The sequence below is a fragment of the Dermochelys coriacea genome, chromosome 14 (genome assembly GCF_009764565.3).
Source record: "Dermochelys coriacea isolate rDerCor1 chromosome 14, rDerCor1.pri.v4, whole genome shotgun sequence".
Taxonomy (NCBI): Eukaryota; Metazoa; Chordata; order Testudines; family Dermochelyidae; genus Dermochelys; species Dermochelys coriacea.
In genome coordinates, this window is record NC_050081.1 from 22,865,475 (window position 1) to 22,884,424 (window position 18,950).

Below are 18,950 nucleotides of genomic sequence, written 5' to 3' on the forward strand. Positions count from 1 at the left end.
CTGGCTGCTGGTTGCAACCTCTGTTTGTCTTGAGGTAGGGGCTGGGGCTGCCAATTCTCTGGTTTCCATAATTTTATCTTTCTTCTTGAACAATCCCAAAGGACTGAGGAAAATTAAATACACCTGAAGTGCAGGCACCTCTGGGGCAGAACCCAGCAGCTACTTAACAGCAGGGGCAGGAGCAGGCCCTCAGACACAAAACCCTTAAGAAGCCAGCACTGACAATCTGCTCCGGCTCAGCAGGACACAAGCAGGCAGGTTGATGACTCCCTGGAGACTTGGTTGGTCTCGGTCCATCTGCACCACCTCCTGGATGGCCATGAAGCCCGGGCCCATCCTCCTGCTGGTGTGGGAACTGACTGCAGTGGAGCAGGGATTTGCAATGTGCTATGCATGCTGGACGCTGCCGCCAGCACAGAGGATGCTATAATGACCCCCCAATAGCTCCTTCTCTCTGCTCACAGCACATCTTGCTGATGGGTTGGCAGGTGGGAAACAGACCTACCTGGGCCAGTGGGGAGAGCTTGACTATGGGCAGATGGGCTCATTGTTGAAGGTTTCCTGTGATGTGCTGGGCACGACTGGAGAGGGCACTCTCTCCTCCCGGGGCGAGGGCATTGTCACCTTCCCAGCCCCAATACACACTGCAGAATTTTCATCTGCTGCTCCCTTCCCCCAGCAGCTGCAGCTGTACCTGCTGTACAAGCTCTCAGGACAGCTGTTGCCTTTGATGCCTTAAAGTTTCATGCAACCAACGTGGAGATGAGAGACTTGAGACAGCAGCGGGAGGCAGAACCAGGTCTCCATCTCGCTTTATCTGATCCCTTTGGCATTTGACCTGCCGTTGTATTCCACTTCCACTGCAGATCCCAGGGAAACAAACCAAGCAGTCAGTGTGATCAAGGGGGTTTCCCGTTCCTTCGCCAAAGGATTTGGAGCAGATGGAAACGACTGGAGCTATGCATGGTACTGATGGGTGCTCCATCAGCCTGCACTGCTGTGCCACTGCTGATCTGCAGTGCCCCCTGGCACAGAGCCCATACAGTTCTACTGATGCATTTCAGTCCTGACCTGCTGTTTTGCCAGGTGTGTCTCTCTCTAGTTATCTGTTGTAGGTACTTCTCTAGCCCCCCGTGACCTGGTATGAGAACACCTCACACACCGTAATGCATTAATCCTCACAATGCCCCTCTGAGGCAGGGCAGTGCTATTACCACATTGTGCAGATGGGGAATGAGGGCACAGAGCGACTACAGAGACTGCCTCCCTGTCCCTGCAGTTAAAGATATGGCCCTGCTTGTGCTCTCCATTGCGCCCCCTGGAGTGGCGTAAAGAGAAGAATCACCCCTCACCACACACACACACCACACCACACCACATCACACACCCCCCTCTCACCCAGTCCAGAAAACCAGAACTTTTCATTTCCGAAATGTCACAACAATTTCAACACTTTCCTTTCCGATATTTTGTTGAGCCGAAAACGTCGTGGAAACGGCGCCTCTCCTGCAAAACGCCCTGTTTGGGCACATTGCTGTTTTCCTCTGAAAACTGAAAAACAGTTTCAGCAAAAAATTTCCAACTTATCTACGGCCCAATCCTGAGAGATGCTGAGCGCCTTCGGTTCCCCCGGAGCCCAGGGTGTGCACAGCCAAAACGGGAGAAGTGTTAAAGAGCGTGCCCTGAGGGGGCTGGAACTAGGTGGGGGAGAAAGGGACAGGTAAGGCTGCACAGCTGGGATCCTTTCTGACCCCCAGCTCTGTGCAGAGCATCCCTAGGGATATGCTGGCACATTTAAAACTAGATCGGGCAATGCCACAGTAAATGTGCAGTACTGAATGGCTGTGCGCTGCCCCTTGGAGGGGGCTGGAGGGTCTAACAGGATGCTCCCATCTCCGTGAGAACAGCAGCCTGGCCCATCTAATGCAAATTCCCGCTGTCTCCCAGAGCCATGAGCAGGCACGCTCCGACCACCCCGAGCAGTCTGTGCCAGGCCTTGTGTTCCTATGGCTGGAAACGGTGTGCGGCCAGTGCTGGAGGCTTGCTGTGACTGCAGATGACTGGAGACCAAAGGGACCTAGCGACGGATGCTACAGCTGCTTGGCTGTGCTGCTATGCTACCCACACATGACAGAGTGCACCTGGAGGTGTGACAGCCACTCCTCAACGCCACGCTCTGCCTGGAGGAGTTACAGTCTGCAGGGCTAGGCAGAGCTGGACAGCGGGGAGCAGAGACCATCAAGTGCAGTCTGAACAGGGCTGACCGGCTTTTTGCAAAAGCAGACCCAGCCCCTCCCAGAGGGTCCAGGCTGGGCAGGAAGTGTGATCCCATAGCCAGGACACCAGAGCAGCGACCTAGGAGTCAGGACTCCTGGCTTCTGTTCCTGCCCCTGCCACAGGCAGAGCTGGGTTGGTTCCGGCCACAGAGAGAAACGGGTCATGTCGGCACTGCAGGCTGGGGGGCTGCGTCCAGGGGCCCCTGCTCCCAGAATTTAGCAGCCTCTGACCCCAGCATACACTCCCCAGTGTCACTGCAAAACCCCCGCAGTCAGCCTGTCCCCGGGGGCCATGACCAGGGAAGAGGACAGTCTGGTGAGTACGGCACCGGCATGGGACTCTGGAGATCTGGGTTCATTCAACTGGAGAAAAGTTGCCAAGGAATCTTCAATGAGCACAAGCCACCCGGACCACAAAGGGGCACTGTTTTAGCGTCAGCACAGAGAGATGAGACACGACAAACTAGCCACCAGCAGCACTTGCTGCAGGGCTGGGATAATGCTGGAGGTCTCCCAGTCCAGAACCACCCAGCCCAGCCCTGCCAGGGAAAATCCCCAGTGGGGGTGAGTGCCTCTGGGAGCCGAGAGAACAGGGGGCAAGATGGGTGGAGGGGTTTCACTTTACAAATGCCAGAGTCCCTTGCCTGCGCCAGGCTGATGAGACAGTGTGTGTACGTGCACAGAGGGAAGGTCTCAGGATCCCAGGAAAGGGGATAATCTGCTGGTTAAACGGGAACCCGCAGCCAAAACGCAGGCAAGGATTAGGGTGAGCTGAGGTGGGCAGCCCGGCCCCGCTACTCTCCCGCCTGGCCGGGCTCACCACCCAACTCCTGAGTTTTGGCCACCAATCTACCCTCATCCACTAAGGGCTGGAAGCGGGCCCCATCCTCTTCAGGGAGCTTGGCTTTAAATTCCATACACTTTGTGTAACTAGTAAAATCAGATGTGGCCAAGAGGGCCTGGTCATTTGAGATCTGGAACTGGAGGGAGGTGGAAGAGAAGATTGAGTGACTTCTGCCCCCTATCAGAGGGAGCAGCCTTTGTGGGGCTGGGGCTTGGACTGCTCTGTAGCCACCTGCACCATCAATGAGTTAGGCAGTGGGTGAGAGAACAAAAACTCTCCTCTCTTGGATGGAACAAAGTTACACTTTTCTGCCCTCCTGGGGTGGAAGCAGCAGCTCTAGAAGGGATGGGAGCATCAGGAGCAATTTATCCTGAGCCTTCACCATCAGAGCTGATGTCCGACTTATCGAATCTGAACTCTTGGGTGTCTCCTTCTCCTGACTAAGTCCTTAGCACCCGTGCATCCCAGCTCTCCTGACTTTGATGGGGCTGGTGAGGATCCTCTCTCTTCAGGGCAGACTTAGACGAAGATGGCTTGTCCTTATTGTCTATGGCCATGCCCCTTGCTCTCAAGCCTTCTCCTTTGGCTTAACAGTCTTAGCCTCTGTTCCCAAACTCATGCTCAGCGGGGCGCTGCCCGCTTTGTGAGACTGATGTATAGGGTGGGGGCACCCAGCCCGGATCTGACTGATGTTTTCTGAGTCTCAGCTCCCCACCGGCATAAGTCCTGAGGGAAAAGAGCAGCAGGTGCCACACTTGGCAGAAACGTGAACCTAACCCAGGCAGTGGAGGCCCCTTACTGAAAAGGAATGAGGGCAGGAAACACTGTTTTTGAACAGCCTCTGGCTGCCAGATGCTGGGAACGGGTGACGGGGATGGACTCTCGATGACTGCCTGTTCTGTTCATTCCCTCTGGGGCACCTGGCATTGGCCACTGTCAGAAGACAGGATACTGGGCTAGATGGACCTTTGATCTGACCCCATATGGCCATTCTTATGAACCCCAGGACTCTGGGCATAATCCCAGACTTCTCAGGGGGGGAAATCCGCAGGTGGGGAATTAAAAGGGGAAAACGCTATCCAAGCATGTGCAGGCCAATGGGCCTGGCTTGCAAAACATCCTGGCCTCAGGCGCATGTCATGCCTGCTTATCCCCTGTGTGGAGTACACATAGGGACCAGCACTCAAAGAAGAACTGGCAGTTACCCATTGAAGCCAGCAGCGCAATATGGCTGGAAAGCGGGTATGAGATCAGAGCCTGGCCGGAGCTTGCAAAGTGCTTGGAGTTGACAGGCCCTATGGAAATGGGAGGCACTGAGTTATGCTGTGCTCCCCCGCCCTGAGGGCTGCAGGCGGGAGGAGATGGCAACTGTCACGGGTGGTCAAGATTCTGATGAGAGCTGAACTGTAATCCTCTCTCTGAGGAGCATGTGGGAGCTAGGAAGCAGGGGATGGGGGGATACGTTAACGGCTGGATTGGCCCTGCTTGACTGAGCGGCTGTTCCTCTTCAGAGTGCAGGATGCAAGTGCTGGCTTGCACGGCGAAGAAACAGCTTGTAATGGACAGGCAAATTGGCAGAAACTGTAGCGAAGAACAGAATTATCCAACACCGAGATAAACACGATATGCTGGGGAAGAGTTAACACAGCTTCTGTAAAGGGAAGTCATGCCTCACCAATCTGTTAGAATTCTTTGAGGGAGTCAGCATGTGGAGAAGGGGGACCCAGTGAATATCGTGTACTTGGACTTTCGGAAAGCCTTTGAAAAGATCCCTCGCCAAAGGGTCTTAAGTAAACAAAGTAGTCATGGGATAAGAGGAAAGGTCCTCTCTGGATCCAAAAGATAGGAAACAAGGGTAGGAATAAATGGACAATTTTCACAATGGAGAGAGGTAAATAGCAGGAACCCCCAAGGATCTGTGCGAGGTCCTATGCTGTTCATTAAGGAGCTGGAAAAGGGGAGTGAACAACAGAGTGGCACATTTGCTGGCTGCAAAGAGTTACGAAGGGATCTCACAAAACTGGTGACTGAGCAACAAAATGGGAGATGAAATTTAACATTGATAGATGCAAAGTAATGCACACTGGAAAAAATGATTCCAACTAGACCGATATAATGATGGAGTCTAAATTGACTTTTGCCACTCAAGAAAGAGATCTTGGAATCATCGTGGATCGTTCTCTGAAAATTTCAGCTCAATCTGTATCAGCAGTCAAAAGGGCTAGGAACTATTAAGAAAGGGATAGAAAATAAGACAGAAAATATAATGCCACTCCATAAATCCATGGTGCACCCACCCCTGGAATACTGTGTCCAGTTTTGTTCACTCCATCTCAATGAGGATACAGTGGAACTGGAGAAGGTTCAGAGAAGGGCATGAAATGGCTTCCATATGAGGAGAGACTGAAAGATTAGGGCTTTTCAGCTTGGAAAAGAGACGACTAATGGGGGATACGTTTGAGGTCTATAAAATCATGACTGGTGTGGAGAAAGTGAATAAGGAAGTACTATTTACCCCTTCACACAACACAAGAACCACGGGTCACCCAATGAAATAAATAGGCAGCAGGTTTAACACAAACAAGAGGAAATACTTCTTCACACAACACACAGTCAACCTGTGGAACTCATTGCCAGGGGATGCTGTGAAGGCCAAAACTATAACTGGGTTCAACGAAGAACTGGATAAGTTCATGGTGAGTAGGTCTATCAATGACCATTAGCCAGATGGTCAGAGCTGTAATCCCATGCTCAGGTTAATCCTAAACCTCTAGCTGCCAGAAGCTGGGAGGGGCAGGCAGGGGTGGCTGTCTCCAAAATCACCCTGTTCTGTACACTCCCCCTGAAGCTCCGGTACTGGGCAGTGTCAGAGAGTGGACACCAAGCCCCGTGGGTCACTGGTCTGACTGAGCATGGCTGTTGTCATGTTCCGTTCTAGGGCCTCGCTGGAGCTAGGGAGGGGAGGAGCGAAAGCAGCATGTAGCCAAGGGCTGGCACAGCAGCAGGAGGCAGCCCCTACCTGCTGCCAATGGGCGCCGGGGCAACAGGCAGTTGACTACAACAGCTACAAAGCCAATTGCCCCAAGCAAACATGCACACGGTGGGCACTTTGGGGTTTTTAATGGGCACTGGAGCACCGTGGGAGGAGAGCGCTGGCAAACGCAGAGATGGCAGCCAGGCAGCACAGTCTTTAATGTCCCACAGAATTAGCCTGTATGAAGCTGCCCAAGAACTTGCATTAGTTGCCGGTGTCCCCCCCCGGGGGAGGGGCAGCAGAGATGTCTGCACCGAGCATGGCTGGGATCCTGCCGGTCACGAGCACCGACAGGCTACCCTGTGCCGGGTGCTTAGCCTCAGCCTCGCTTCGCTAGAGACCCCACTTCAGAGCAGAGTGTGTGGCCAGAGGTGAAATGCGTGTGGCGGGGCTCAGCCTTATACCAGTGGTCTGTAGAAGAAAAGAGCCATGCTCCCAGACAGGGCAGGAGCTGGAGTAGCAGCAGGTGAAGAAAGAGGTGCATTCACTGGCAGCGTTACGTGGGCACCAGGACTGGATTGAGGTGTTTATCCCACAAGGCTGGGCAGTGCTATTATCCCTATTCCATAAATGGGAAACTGAGGCACAGGGCAGTTAAGGGACCTATCAACAGTCAAACTGAGTATCTCGGGCAGAGCAGGGACTTGAACCCTGGTCTCTCAACTCACAGACAAGTGTCCTACCCATTAGGCAAGACTTCCCCACTTCACAGTCTTCCCCTTCAGATGCCCAACCCTGTGTCCAGCATTTGAGCGCCATCTGAAAGGACATTGCCTCCCTGAGGTGACTGAATGGGTGGGGGAGGAACAGCCCAAAGCCGGACCCCTTCCTAAGGCCAGGGTGCCAGTGAAGGCAGATGTGCCGCTGGCAGCGGGCCGGCCAAGCAGCTGTGTGCCGCGAATCACAAGCAGCACGTTATTTGCCATCCCCTTTCAGCCCCAGCTCAGACACCATTCAGCCCCAGCCGCTTGCCTGGCCTCCCGAAGCCGGAGCACACAATGGGGGAGCAGCAGCTTTCAAAGCTCTGCCTTCCCCTTTTGTCTCTCTCCGGGACCCAGCCTGGCAACCCCATTCAAGGCCCAGCCAAGGATGGAAACGGGGTCAGGTCCCTCCTGAGGGGCCTGCAGCCCGCGCAAGGCACAGCATGGGCGCCGTGGCCAGATGAAGGCAGAGGAACCTCGTTAAATCTGCTGAGCGCTCCAGCAGCAGGGGGCGCGACTGAACAGAGGGGCAGGGCTATAACCATCAATAGGCTAGGCCAGTGTGTTGTGACAAAGGAACTGCTCCCTGCCGGGCCTGTCCCCACCCCACACAGTGAGTTCAGTGTGTCTGCGATGCTGCACCGGCCCCCCCCGCCAGGCACACGGGCCCCTTCGCAGTATCTGCATGTGCTGTGTTGACACAGCCCCCCCCCCGACCCTAATGCTGGCTATGGGCGGCACGGACACCACCAAGCCAGAGCTCAGACTAGGCAACCAGGATGGCCTGAGAATCTCTGAAAGCCCCTTCTCCCCCACCCTTCTCCCCCAGCTAAGGAAGCTCCATGATATGTCGCAGCAAAGTCCCAGGCACAAACACCACGATCACCGGCTCATCCACACACCCAGCGCCCTGGGAAGAGAACCCAGGAGCCCGGGTTTTGAGACAGCGCCCTCTGCCTCCTGGGCTATAAGAGGAGCTGTGCTAACTGGCACCAGCAGTAGGGCTTTTATCCTCTGCAGGCTGCAGCCACTCCCCATGGGTGGTGCGGTGACACACACTGCCCTCATGTCGCAATGGCACAACCAAACCGATCCGTCTGGGCAAAAGGCTGGGCCCGGGGCACAGGTCATTCCACTGGTGGGAGGAAAATACCAACAGCAAAGAGGCCAATCAGCCATGTTCTAACCCCCAACTCCCCCCACCAAGAGTCACGGCATAAACTGAGACTATTCCCCAGTGTTAAGGAAACACCCCAGCCTCTGACTGGCTGAGGAGGATCCTGTGGGGGGACATAATAAAAGGGTACCAAATCCATGGTCCCATCTATCTATCCATGGTTCCTACCTGGCCCCCCTCACCTCAGTACCTGAGCATCTCACAGTCTTCGACATGTTTATCTTCATCCTACAGGTCTTTGCCATCGTCCCAGTGCTGCACTAACACAGCAGCCACACAGAACTTTACTCCGATTCCCCTGCCCCAAGAGTGCAGGCTCTTACTGTGTGAGAATTTGTTAGCAGTGCAGGGCCTAGGACACACTGCTGAGCAGCTCTGATCCCATCCACTAGAGAGCAATGGTGAGACATACACCCCAGCTTGCTGCTTACAGCAGCAGTGCCCTGGGGAGAGAGTGCAGAGATGTCTGGCAGGGGAGGGTAGAGGACACTGACCTTGCCCGCTGTCCTAGCCTTCTGACTGGGTGATGAGGAGCCCAGATCCTCGTGCATTCTGTCCAGCAACCAGAGCAGGAACTCCAGGGCGTCGTGCTGCGAGTTCCCCCGGAACTGAGCACCATACTTGGCAACGATATTCTGTAACACAAGAGAAGGACAGAGGACTGGCATTAGCTTTTTGGTAACCAAAGGGACACAAGCGAGCTCAGGGGGGATGGCACACAGCTGCTTAGTATGCCATGGGCCTGCTTCCCTGCAGCCACATCATCTTGGGCTGATCTTGGCATGTCTCACACGCTAACTGGGGCTGGGAAGAACCAGGAATTGGAGGAGAGACCTCTGCACTCCAGGCAGCCTTGCTGGTGACCCTGTAGGGGGCACTTCCCTGCTGAGTCTGTGGCGGTGCGGGGCACAGAATTGTTCAGACTGAAATCCAAGCTCCTCCTGCCTCACCCAGCTCCACTCGGGTCCCTGCCGAACCCTGCTTGCCGCTCCCATGGAATTGTTTCTTCCTTGCCCTGCTAGAAAGACCCTGGTCCCCAATGCTGCTGGCATGGGATGCTGCATCCTATCCCATGGGGTGGGGCCCGCAGATCAGAACGCCCAGCCACCAAGAGATAGCACCAAGGTCAACAGCTGATGATCACAGAGACCATCAGAGAGCTGAGTGTTTTTGACCAGGCCCACACTGGACTACTGATCTACAGCCAAGGCACTGCATGATCCATCACCAGTCCCCAGGCCCTGCCAATCCCACCTCTGGCTGGGGTTTCTAGCTGCTGGAGGGTAACAGCCTGCCCTGCATGCAACGGAAGAGAAGACACTGAGTCAATGGGCCAGTTATTCCCTAACATAACTCCACCAAAGTCCATGTAGGGGAGTTTGGCATAGTGGATCCATTTGGTACCACAAGTGCCATCTACTATGGAAGTTTCCCTACTATTAAGCTGGTTAAACAATGGTTTGCAATCGACAGGCAGGGAATTCAGGGTCCTGGATTAAGCCTCTAAGGAGCTGAGCCCCTTTGCACATCCCAGCTGTTTGACTTTTATCTCAGGGCTGTTGTCTGCACTGCTCCAGGGCAAATTAAGCCTCTGAGTCATTCCGGGCACTCCAGAGGGGCTCCAGGGTCTCTGGTTTATGCAGGAAGCTGGGCTGTTCTTCGCTGCTCTTTGCCAATAAAGGGAATAGTTTAAGGAAATAATTGTCTCTGTTACCAGATATGCAGCCTTCTAATGGCGTTTACAATGTGCTGAGGCAGGTTCTTTTGGGTGTGTCCACACTGCACACTAAGCCGGGCTCTGACTCATGTTTGAGCCCAAACCCCACTTCTGTCTACATGCACATCAGCCTGAATCGGGTCAGTGAGCACTCGGGACCCAGGTCCCAGGACCCTGCTGGGAGTGTCAGAGCCAGAGTCCTGCTGTGACTCGGGTTCAAGCCCTGTCACCATGCAGCGTGCACATGGATTTAACTGAAGACCCGAGGCAGAAGGTCCACGCGGTGCAGTGTGGACCCGTTAACACGGCTGGGAGACCCAGGTCCAGCAATGGTAAGCTCAGGTTTACAGTGCAGCATGGAAACGCTGAGTTTCACAGCCCTAGGTTTACAATGCAGTGTAGATAGACAAAGCCTTCCAAGCTCCTGACCAGGGCTGCACAGCAAGCCAAGAGGAGAAAATCCCCAGAAAAACTCCATGCCACACTTTGCGACCCGTGCATGGGGACTGGTGGGTGTCTAATCAGTGCAGTGCAGGGCTGGTGGATGTCTCCTCAGCGCAGGGCAGGTCCCCATGCAGGGCAGACACGCTCAATAGAATAAAGAGTTCATATACTTCGCTCACAGCATGACACTAGTGCCAGGGGTGGGCACATACACCTAGTGAGAGACAGGCCTGGCCCCTCACAGCTTCAAACCAAAGCAGACAAGACTGACTAAGGAAATAACATTATCCCCAGAGAGATTAAGTGACTTGACTTTGGGGATTGGCCCTGCTTTGAGCAGGGCGCTGGACTAGATGACCTCCTGATGTCCCTTCCAACCTTGATATTCTACGATTCTATGACAAAGGTTGTGCAAGCAATCTATGGCAGAGCTGGGAGCTAAACCCAGATCTCCCAAGCCCCACGCCAATGCTTTAATCACTAGACCATCCTGCTCTCCGTCCAGTGTCTGAGCTTTAATTTCAGGAACTTCCAGGCCACGGGGAACTCAGGCTATCAATTTTCTCACGGAAGCCCAAAGGACCTACAGCCGCATCCATCCCATTTGGCCTGTGCCTGGAGGCTAACTCTTTCTTCACACACATTGCTGCATACTGAGCCAGTTTCTAGACACCCTTACACTCATTAAGTGCAACACTCGAAGACCTGAGGCCAGGCTGCTAAGTGCTGGGGAATCTGCAGGAAAAGCACAAGCGGGAGCGTGCATGCCAAGTGGAAAGCAACACGCCAGCCTTGTAAAAACAAACAGCTGCGCGGAAATACTGCCACACTGCTCCAGAAATCAATTAGAGAGCCGCCAACACCTGGCGGAAAGCAGTCTATTTACAGGCAGCCTGCTTTGATCTCCCCACGGGCCTCTGCAAAGACAGCAGAGCACTGGCAGCAGCTTCCACACTGGCAGCTCCTTCAACCCCAAAATCCCATATAATCCCCCTGTACAGGAATCCACAGCACAGAGCCCCTCAGCCAGCCAGGGAGATAGCATGGTCCCTGGGTAGGACACAAGCCTGGGAGAGAGGAGCAGGGGGGTCGATTCCCAGCTCTCACAGACGCGCGCGGGCTGGATGACCTTGGGCAAGTTTGTACCTCAGTTTCCCCACCCCAAAGAGGAGGAGAATGACATGGATCCAGCTGCGGGAATGGCTATGGCAGCCCACGATGTGACGCAGGCATTAGTGGCGATTAGTACAGGGGTGCAATTCTGCCCTAGGCCCTGATCCTCTAAGGGAGTTAGTGCAAGGCTTCAGAGTAGCAGCCGTGTTAGTCTGTATTCTATCGTGCTTCCTGGGGGACACAGCTGCATGGCAAGGGAGTTACAGAACTGTGACCTTTCTGACAGCACTGGCAACGAGTGCCAGTGGGTGACACGGGCCCCGTTTGCCTGCAGCTGGACTGGCACCCAGCTGGTGCTCTGAGTGGTGTTGGTTGGCTCCTTCCGACTGTAGGCCAAGAGGGGAAGGCTTTGTGTCCCTGTGCCAGGACCCAGAAGCTTCTCCCGGACGCCAGCCCTGACTAGCCTTCGCCTGGGAACGGTGCCAGGCAGGGCTGGAATACAGGAAAGCAGCCGCTTGGTAGCCAGGGGAGGGGGGAGCAGAGTCCCCGGGGTCCTTGCTGGAGGCATTGTCTCCCTCGTCCCTTCGGAGCAGCCCAGTTGTCCCCGCACAGGCCCACGGCCAATGGGACGCCCGCCTGTGCTGCCTGGCTGCCTAACCTTTACTCGGGGCTGGAAAAACAGGTTTGCAGAGCAACAGCACCTTGGAGACAAGGGTTAGGCAGATCGGAAGTGAGCCAGGCAGGACTGAAGTGGGGGGGTGGGAGAGACATAGCTCAAGGGGGAAGTGGGCATGAGGGGGTGAAATAGAATTTGGGAGGATCCTAAAAGGCCCTACCCTACCCCCGCCAGCCCCTCCCAGGAGGTGTGGGGGGAGCTGCAGTGGGGTCCCATACTGGAGCAGACCCCGTAGCAGCTGCCAGTGCCAGCCCAGGCCTGAGCCTTCCTGCCATATAGGGATTGCTCTGTGGACAAGCTGAGGGCCCGGGGGGCAAACACAGCGTGCAGAGGCAATTTCAAGTATGTGCAATAATGCACTGGACATAGTGCCCCGGGGGGCCAGGGAGTGGCTGGGAGACCCCAGTGGAGGTAGCGCCCAGGGGGCCATGTAGCGGTCGGGTGGGTCCTGTCAGAGGCAGTGCCCCAGAGCCAGCTGAGTTGGGGGGCAGGGCCAGCATTAGCTCACAGCTGAGTCAACCAGAAAGGGGAGGGTGGCTATGAAGAGCCCCCACCCAGCCTGCCCCCTACCTCCCCGAGCTGACTTCAGTCTGAGCGCACCTGCTTAGGCCCCTCAAAAGGGACAGTAACACCCAGCTGCTAAGGAACCAGGTGCCCATCACTGGGACCCCCTCACCACTGGCACCGCTAACCCCTGCTATTTGCCCCCACCCCAGTGCAGTCCCTCGCCCCAGCCCCTGCAGGAATCAAGCTGCTGCTGTCCTGAGCCATAAATAGCCAAGCTGAATTTAGCTGTGAGCTCGGGGACATGCCCCGGGTTGCTCAGCGCCTGGCGAGGCCCATTGCTCAGCAGCTCTGCAAATTGAAGTTGAGTGGCCAGTGCATCTTGGTAATGAAACCTGTCCTAATTAGAGCACTGAGCGGCTAACAGGTTCAGCAGCCCCTAATCCCTAGCGGTGTGCTCTCACCCCCCGGCAGCACAGAGCCAGTACCAGCCGTGCCCACTCGCTCCCCGTGCCCACCCTGGGGCTCCCATGGCTCCATCTTCTCCAGGTGGCTGAGTCCAGCCCCGGGTCCCACAGCAGAGGGGAGAGGCTGCGATCAGCCCTGGTCCTGAGGGGCTCGGTCGTCCCAGGCCATTCCCTAAATCTGGGAACAGTGCCAGATTCACAGCCCTGCAGGCCTCTGGGTATCCACAAGGGGGCAAGCTCCTAACACTTGCTCTGGCGCTGTCCCCTGCACACAGGGATAAAGTGCTGCCAGCCAGGGGGCAAATGGGGGAGCCCATCTCCCTGCTCCTGGTACACCGCCCCACCCACTGTCCACCACCACAGCTCAGGCCAGCTCATCGCAGCCAGCCCCCCAGCATTACAGGGACCAGGCTGGGATGGATCAGAACCTCTGACCCAGACCTAATCCCCTGAGCCAAGTTATGCCCCCAGCAGCAGCCCTGCCAGGTGCCTGACTGCCTTGGGCTCCCCAGGGCCAGTACCCTCCACCACAGCAGGCCCCAGGCACTTTGTAATCCCCTTGCACCCAGCATGGCATTGGGCTCCCAGGCCCCGTGAGCATGAGCACGCTGTCTGGGTGGAAGCATGTCTGCTGCCAGTCAGAGCAGCCCCCGGGGGCACGCCTTTGTGGTCAGGAAAAGAGCACTCACCCACAGCAGCCAGGCAGCAGGGTGGTGGGGCTGGTAGGAAGGACGGGTGAGTCCGTAAGAACCCACCAAAACCTCAGGGACATTCCACCATCAGTCACCTCCGGAAGCCCCAGGGCACAGCTATCTCATATCTGCCATGCCATAGGCAAGCCCATGGCAGGGGCCCGATGCCATGTTGGGTACAAGGGGATTACAAAGTGCATGTTTCAGAGGGCAGCTTGCATGGTAATTGCTTCTGAATCCTTGACTTGTAATTACACCCTAATCTGCTGTCCATGCATTTACCCACCAGAACCAGAGCCCGGCCAAACCAGCCAAGATTCTCCTGCCCGGCCTGCATCCTGCACCACTGCATGATACACAGCTGGGCTGCTGGGGGGAGCAGGGGGTCCAGATAAAAACCAGCCAGTGCAGAGAGAACCTGGGGCATCAGACCACTGGGCACTGATGGCAAATACGGTCTGGCTTCTGGGTTTCTCACAAGCTCCCCATCTGTAACACAGCCTTCAGTGGCTTTGGGTTCCCTGCAGCAGGCTACAGCCTAGAGCAGGGACCCCAAAACCACATCCTTAGCTGAGACCTGCTCCTGCTAGGGGTTAATCCTGTGCATAGGGATAGCGCTGTGAATGTACCACAGGCCTTGCTGGAACAGAGCTGGGCTCCTGAACTGGCTGCAGGTCTGTATAAGCCCAAGTGCTGACTTGGGCAAAATGCCCAACTCAGGCTGTTGCCCTGAATAAGGATGTCAGGATTTGGCCCCCAGAGGGAGAATGCCGGTTTGGATAGCAGAGCTACTGATCCCCTTGTTCTCTCCCAAAGGGAACTACTGGAAGGCCCCTGAACTGGGCTGAAGGGAGCCTGGCTTATCACCCTGGTTTGGGGCAGTTCTCTGGCCTGTGTCAGATGATCAGTTGTTCCTTCTGGCCTTGGAATGCGTGAATCTCCTCCGAAGGGTGGTGTCTCGATGGCCTGCCGCCCACCCCAGATCGTACCATGTCTGAACACTGGCATGGCCCTGAACACAGCTGAGCATTTGGCATGGGCCCGGACAAGCCACATTCAGCATCCCACCACCCATGATCAGCGGCACAGGGATGCTTGGGAACCAGCCCAGGGGTGCCTCGCAGCTGCTCCCATCCCACGGAGAGGAAGAGCTTGTCTCTGATCTGTCTCTGTCCAGTTCAAACTGTCCTCTCCCTATACAGGCAAATCACAGAGCCGGGGAAACTGCCCCACCACTGCAAAATGGTGCATCCCAGATGGCGAAAGGGTTAACTTGGGGGTGGAGAGCAACAGCACCCAGAGACCTCCACTAGCAACACCCGTAAAGAGCCCTCAATGACAGCAACAAATACAGAGGAACCAACAGGAGGAAGCTACCAGATGCAAGGAGCTCATGAGACAGACCATAGGGCCCATTTGCCTTCCCACTAGCTATATGGAGTCCCCATCCCCCCAGACAGAGCTGCCGTCTGCCTCCCATCCCCTCCAGTCCAGATCTCACAGGGCCCCTTTCACCCACTGCTGGGGTCAGATTTGTAAGGGAGCTCGGCACGCTGGGTGCAGGTTGGGTGCCACGCACCTTTGGAAATCCAGCCGTGCGCGACCCAGGGGGACATGGAGAACCTGGCCCTGACTGTGGGTACTGAGCCCTGGGCGGCCCAGTTCCCCGTATGCAAAGTGGAGATCCCAACATCTCCCTTCTTCCACTGTTTGTCTGTTAGCTCCTGGAGCAGCAACTCTCTCTCACTGGGAGTGTGTACGTCCCGCACCTGCCCCAGGGGCCCTGATCTCAGCTGGGCGCTACGGGAATGCAGATAACAAACCGCCCAAGGAAGGGAACAAAGTGCCTCTTGGGAATCAGTCACCTTGACTTGGGTTTCTATGGCCGTTAATTCACTAAACTCACCCTGGCCATCAGCGGGAATTGGCCAGGTCCCACTGTACTGTGGGAATCAGTTTCAGCCATTTCTGCAGCGCCAAGGTGCTTCTGTCTCCAGCAGCAAAGTCTCTGATTTTGATGCCTTGTATTTTCCCAACAGTCCGAGGGAGACTCTAAGCTCCTGTTAGGCTGGACCGCCAGGCTGAGCTTCCCTCAGCAGCTCTGCTTCTCAGCTGGGAACTCCAGGGGCTCTCTCTCTCTCTCTCTCTTTTTGCTTTTCAAGGCCTGCATTAAAATATACTTTGGCCTGAGGTTAAAATGGCATGGGGATTCTGTGCGTGTGAGTATCCCCCCTCCTCCCCACAGCTGGTAGGAATGGATGGGGGGGCCAGGCCTCGATTTTCACTCCACACTAAATACAGAAGCATCATGCTTCATGTGTGAACTTCACCAGGCAACAGGAAATGACAGTTTCTCGGGTGTTATCAGAGCATCCCTTCCTGCAGTGGGATGGCCTGGGGGCTATAAGGCAGGGCTGGGACTCAGGAGATTGGGGCTTCTGAGGGGAGAAGGTTGCAGAGTCTGCTCTGAACTTTCCCTGGACGAAGGCATTGGGATCGGGGCAGCAGGGGGTCAGAGGAAGCCCAGCTCTGCTGGGAAGGAAGCTCCCGCCACACACTTCTCAGAAAGCTCAGAGCCTCACTGTGGAGTGACCCAGAGCTAAACGAGAGTACTTGCCGGGCATATCTATTTATTGAGCTTTAACAAACCTGCCCTCTGGCTATCGATCTACAACATGTGGCGAAACTGCAGCAGAGGGCTGATCTTTAAAAACCTATTCGTTCCCAGCCATATAACCACCATCTTATTAAATCCAGATTACATGCGAGCTTGGCTGGGAACGTAAAGCAAAGCAGCACTCTCGGCATGCCCTGTGCAAGTCCACGCTACTGCATTCAAGCAGCCAGGACTTTCCCTCAAAGACTATAGTGGGTTCATTTATGCCAGGCATTCAGGGGCCCAATCCTGTGGGCTGTTCTGTGCAAGCAGCTCCCTGCAACCACAGGGAGCCCCTACCAGGCTCAATGCAGGGTAGCTTGCAGGATCAGGCCCTTCGCTGCTGCTGCTTTTCTTTTTGCTCCATTTTTAGGGTTTGTAACACTTGTTCCCACGAAGGTGCTTTGCTGCTGGATTGTTCGCAAGCACTGCCCTGCTAGCAGGAGCGCGCTGAGCCTGTGGGAATCTAAAAAAGCCAACTCCGAGGCTTCGCAACTCCAACCCACACCTGGCCCAGAGGGTGTATGAGTACAGTGCAGTTCTGCTGGGCAGGGTGCTCTCAGAACGGCAGTGTGGGGTTCTGCGTCCAGTCTCTATCAGTGATTGCATCAAATGGGCCCTTTTGGATGCGATTTGTATTATGGCAACATCTGGAGGCCTCCATCGAGATCAGGGCCCCACTGCACTAGGCATTGCACATACACAGAGTGAGACGTTCCCGGCCCCAGAGAACTCCCAATCCGCTAGCCACAAGCTGGTAGAACGGAAGGTTCACCATCCCCATGGTACAGAGGGTGACCTGAGGCACAGAGCGACTAAGTGACTTGCCCAGGGTCACACAGGGAGGCTATGGCCAAGGCAGTAACAGAAGCCAGGTCTCCTGAGCCTCTCAATCCAGCCTTCCCTCCCAGCTGCCAATGTGGTCTGGCCCTGGGGAGCTGAGCTGTCCCTTCTCCCCACTCACTCACACTAACTATGGGGTTCGATGGACACCAGCGCAGTCCCATGGTCTCGAGACTCCACCCCCGGGGGCGGGCCCCCCTGCCTTCCAGGCGCTGACACGGACAGATGCGCTCGGGGCTGCACCGCAGGGACAACTCCATTGCTGGTGCCCAAGCAGGGACAGACTCCAGCCCCCTTCCATAGACAAGCCGGCTCTGCAGGGGCTAAGAGGAGTTAAGAACAGTACAACCGGAGCTGTTTTGGTCCTGACGGGCAGCAGCTCTGAGCCCACACACATGCAGTGGCAGGCATGCTGCGTAAGAAGGCACCATTGTTCCAGGCAGCCTTCATAAGAACGGCCATACTGGGTCAGATCAAAGGTCCATCTAGCCCAATATCCTGTTTTCCATCAGTGGCCAATGCCAGGTGCCCCAGTAATCAGCAGGTCGCCAGATGCCCCAGTAATCCATCCTGTCACCCATTCCCAGCTTCTGGCAAACAGAGGCTAGGGACACCATCCTGGCCAATAGTCATTGATGTACCTATCCTCCATGAATTTATCTAGTTCTTTTTTGAACCCTGTTATAGTCTTGGCCTTCACAACATCTTCTGGCAAGAAGTTTCACAGGTTGACTGTGCATTATGTAAAAAAATACTTCCTTTTGTTTGTTTTAAATCTGCTTCCTATTAATTTCATTTGGTGACCCCTAGTTCTTGTGTTATGAGGAGTAAATAACACTTCTTTATCTACCTATTCCACACCAGTCATGATTTTATAGACCTCTATCATATTCCCCCCCAGTCGTCTCTTTTCCAAGCTGAAAAGTCCCAGTCTGATTAATCTCTCCACATAGAGCAGCCGTTCCATACCCCTAATCATTTTTGTTGCCCTTTTCTGAACCTTTTCCAATTCCAATATATCTTTTTTGAGATATATCACCACATCTGCACGCAGTATTCAAGATGTGGGCGTACCATGGATTTATTTAGAGGCAATATGTTATTTTCTGTCTTATCTATCCCTTTCTTGAGGATTCCCAACATTCTGTTCACTTTTTTGACTGCCGCTGCACATTGAATGGATGATTCCAGAGAACGATCCACAATGACTCCAAGATCTCTTTCTTGAGTGACAACAGCTAATTTAGACCCTATCATTGTAGATGTATAGTTAGGATTATGTTTTCGAATGTGCATTACTTTGCATTTATCAACATTGAATTTCATCGGCCATTTTGTTGCCCAATCACCCAGTTTTGAGAGATCCTTTTGAAGCTCTTTGCAGTCTGCCAGGGATTTAACTATCTTGAGTAGTTTTGTATCATCTACAAATTTTCCCACCTCACTGTTCACCCCTTTTTCCAGATCATTTATGAATAAGTTGAATAGGACTGGACCCAGTACAGACTCCGCTGAATAGCCAGAAGGAAGCAAAGAAACCTTTAAAAACGCTGCTTTTTACAGGGGATTAAATTTAAATTCAATCCATTCTATTTAACTGAGCCTCTGCTGGAAAAGGGGACTCTCTCCCACTAATTATTAATCAATCTCAGAATAATCCAGTTGACTGTGTCCCTGTCAGCCACTGGATCGGGGTCACGCTGAGGCTGCATGTATCCTACAGATTCTCCTGTGGGGTCTGCAGGATCTGTTTTGGTACCAAGGGAAAGTGGCTTTGTCAACCAATGAGGGGTCCCACACGCTGTG

The 18,950-nt window shown here is 54.7% G+C and overlaps 1 protein-coding gene across 1 annotated transcript in view; it reads right to left on the reverse strand.

The window, feature by feature from the left end:
• USP43 (ubiquitin specific peptidase 43) overlaps nucleotides 1–18,950 on the reverse strand; it is a 176,387-nt gene that overhangs the window by 140,487 nt on the left and 16,950 nt on the right. The window contains exon 2 of the mRNA XM_038372636.2: nucleotides 8,527–8,667. Within this exon, the coding sequence (XP_038228564.1) occupies nucleotides 8,527–8,667 (141 nt within the window). The remainder of the gene's footprint in view (nucleotides 1–8,526; nucleotides 8,668–18,950) is intronic.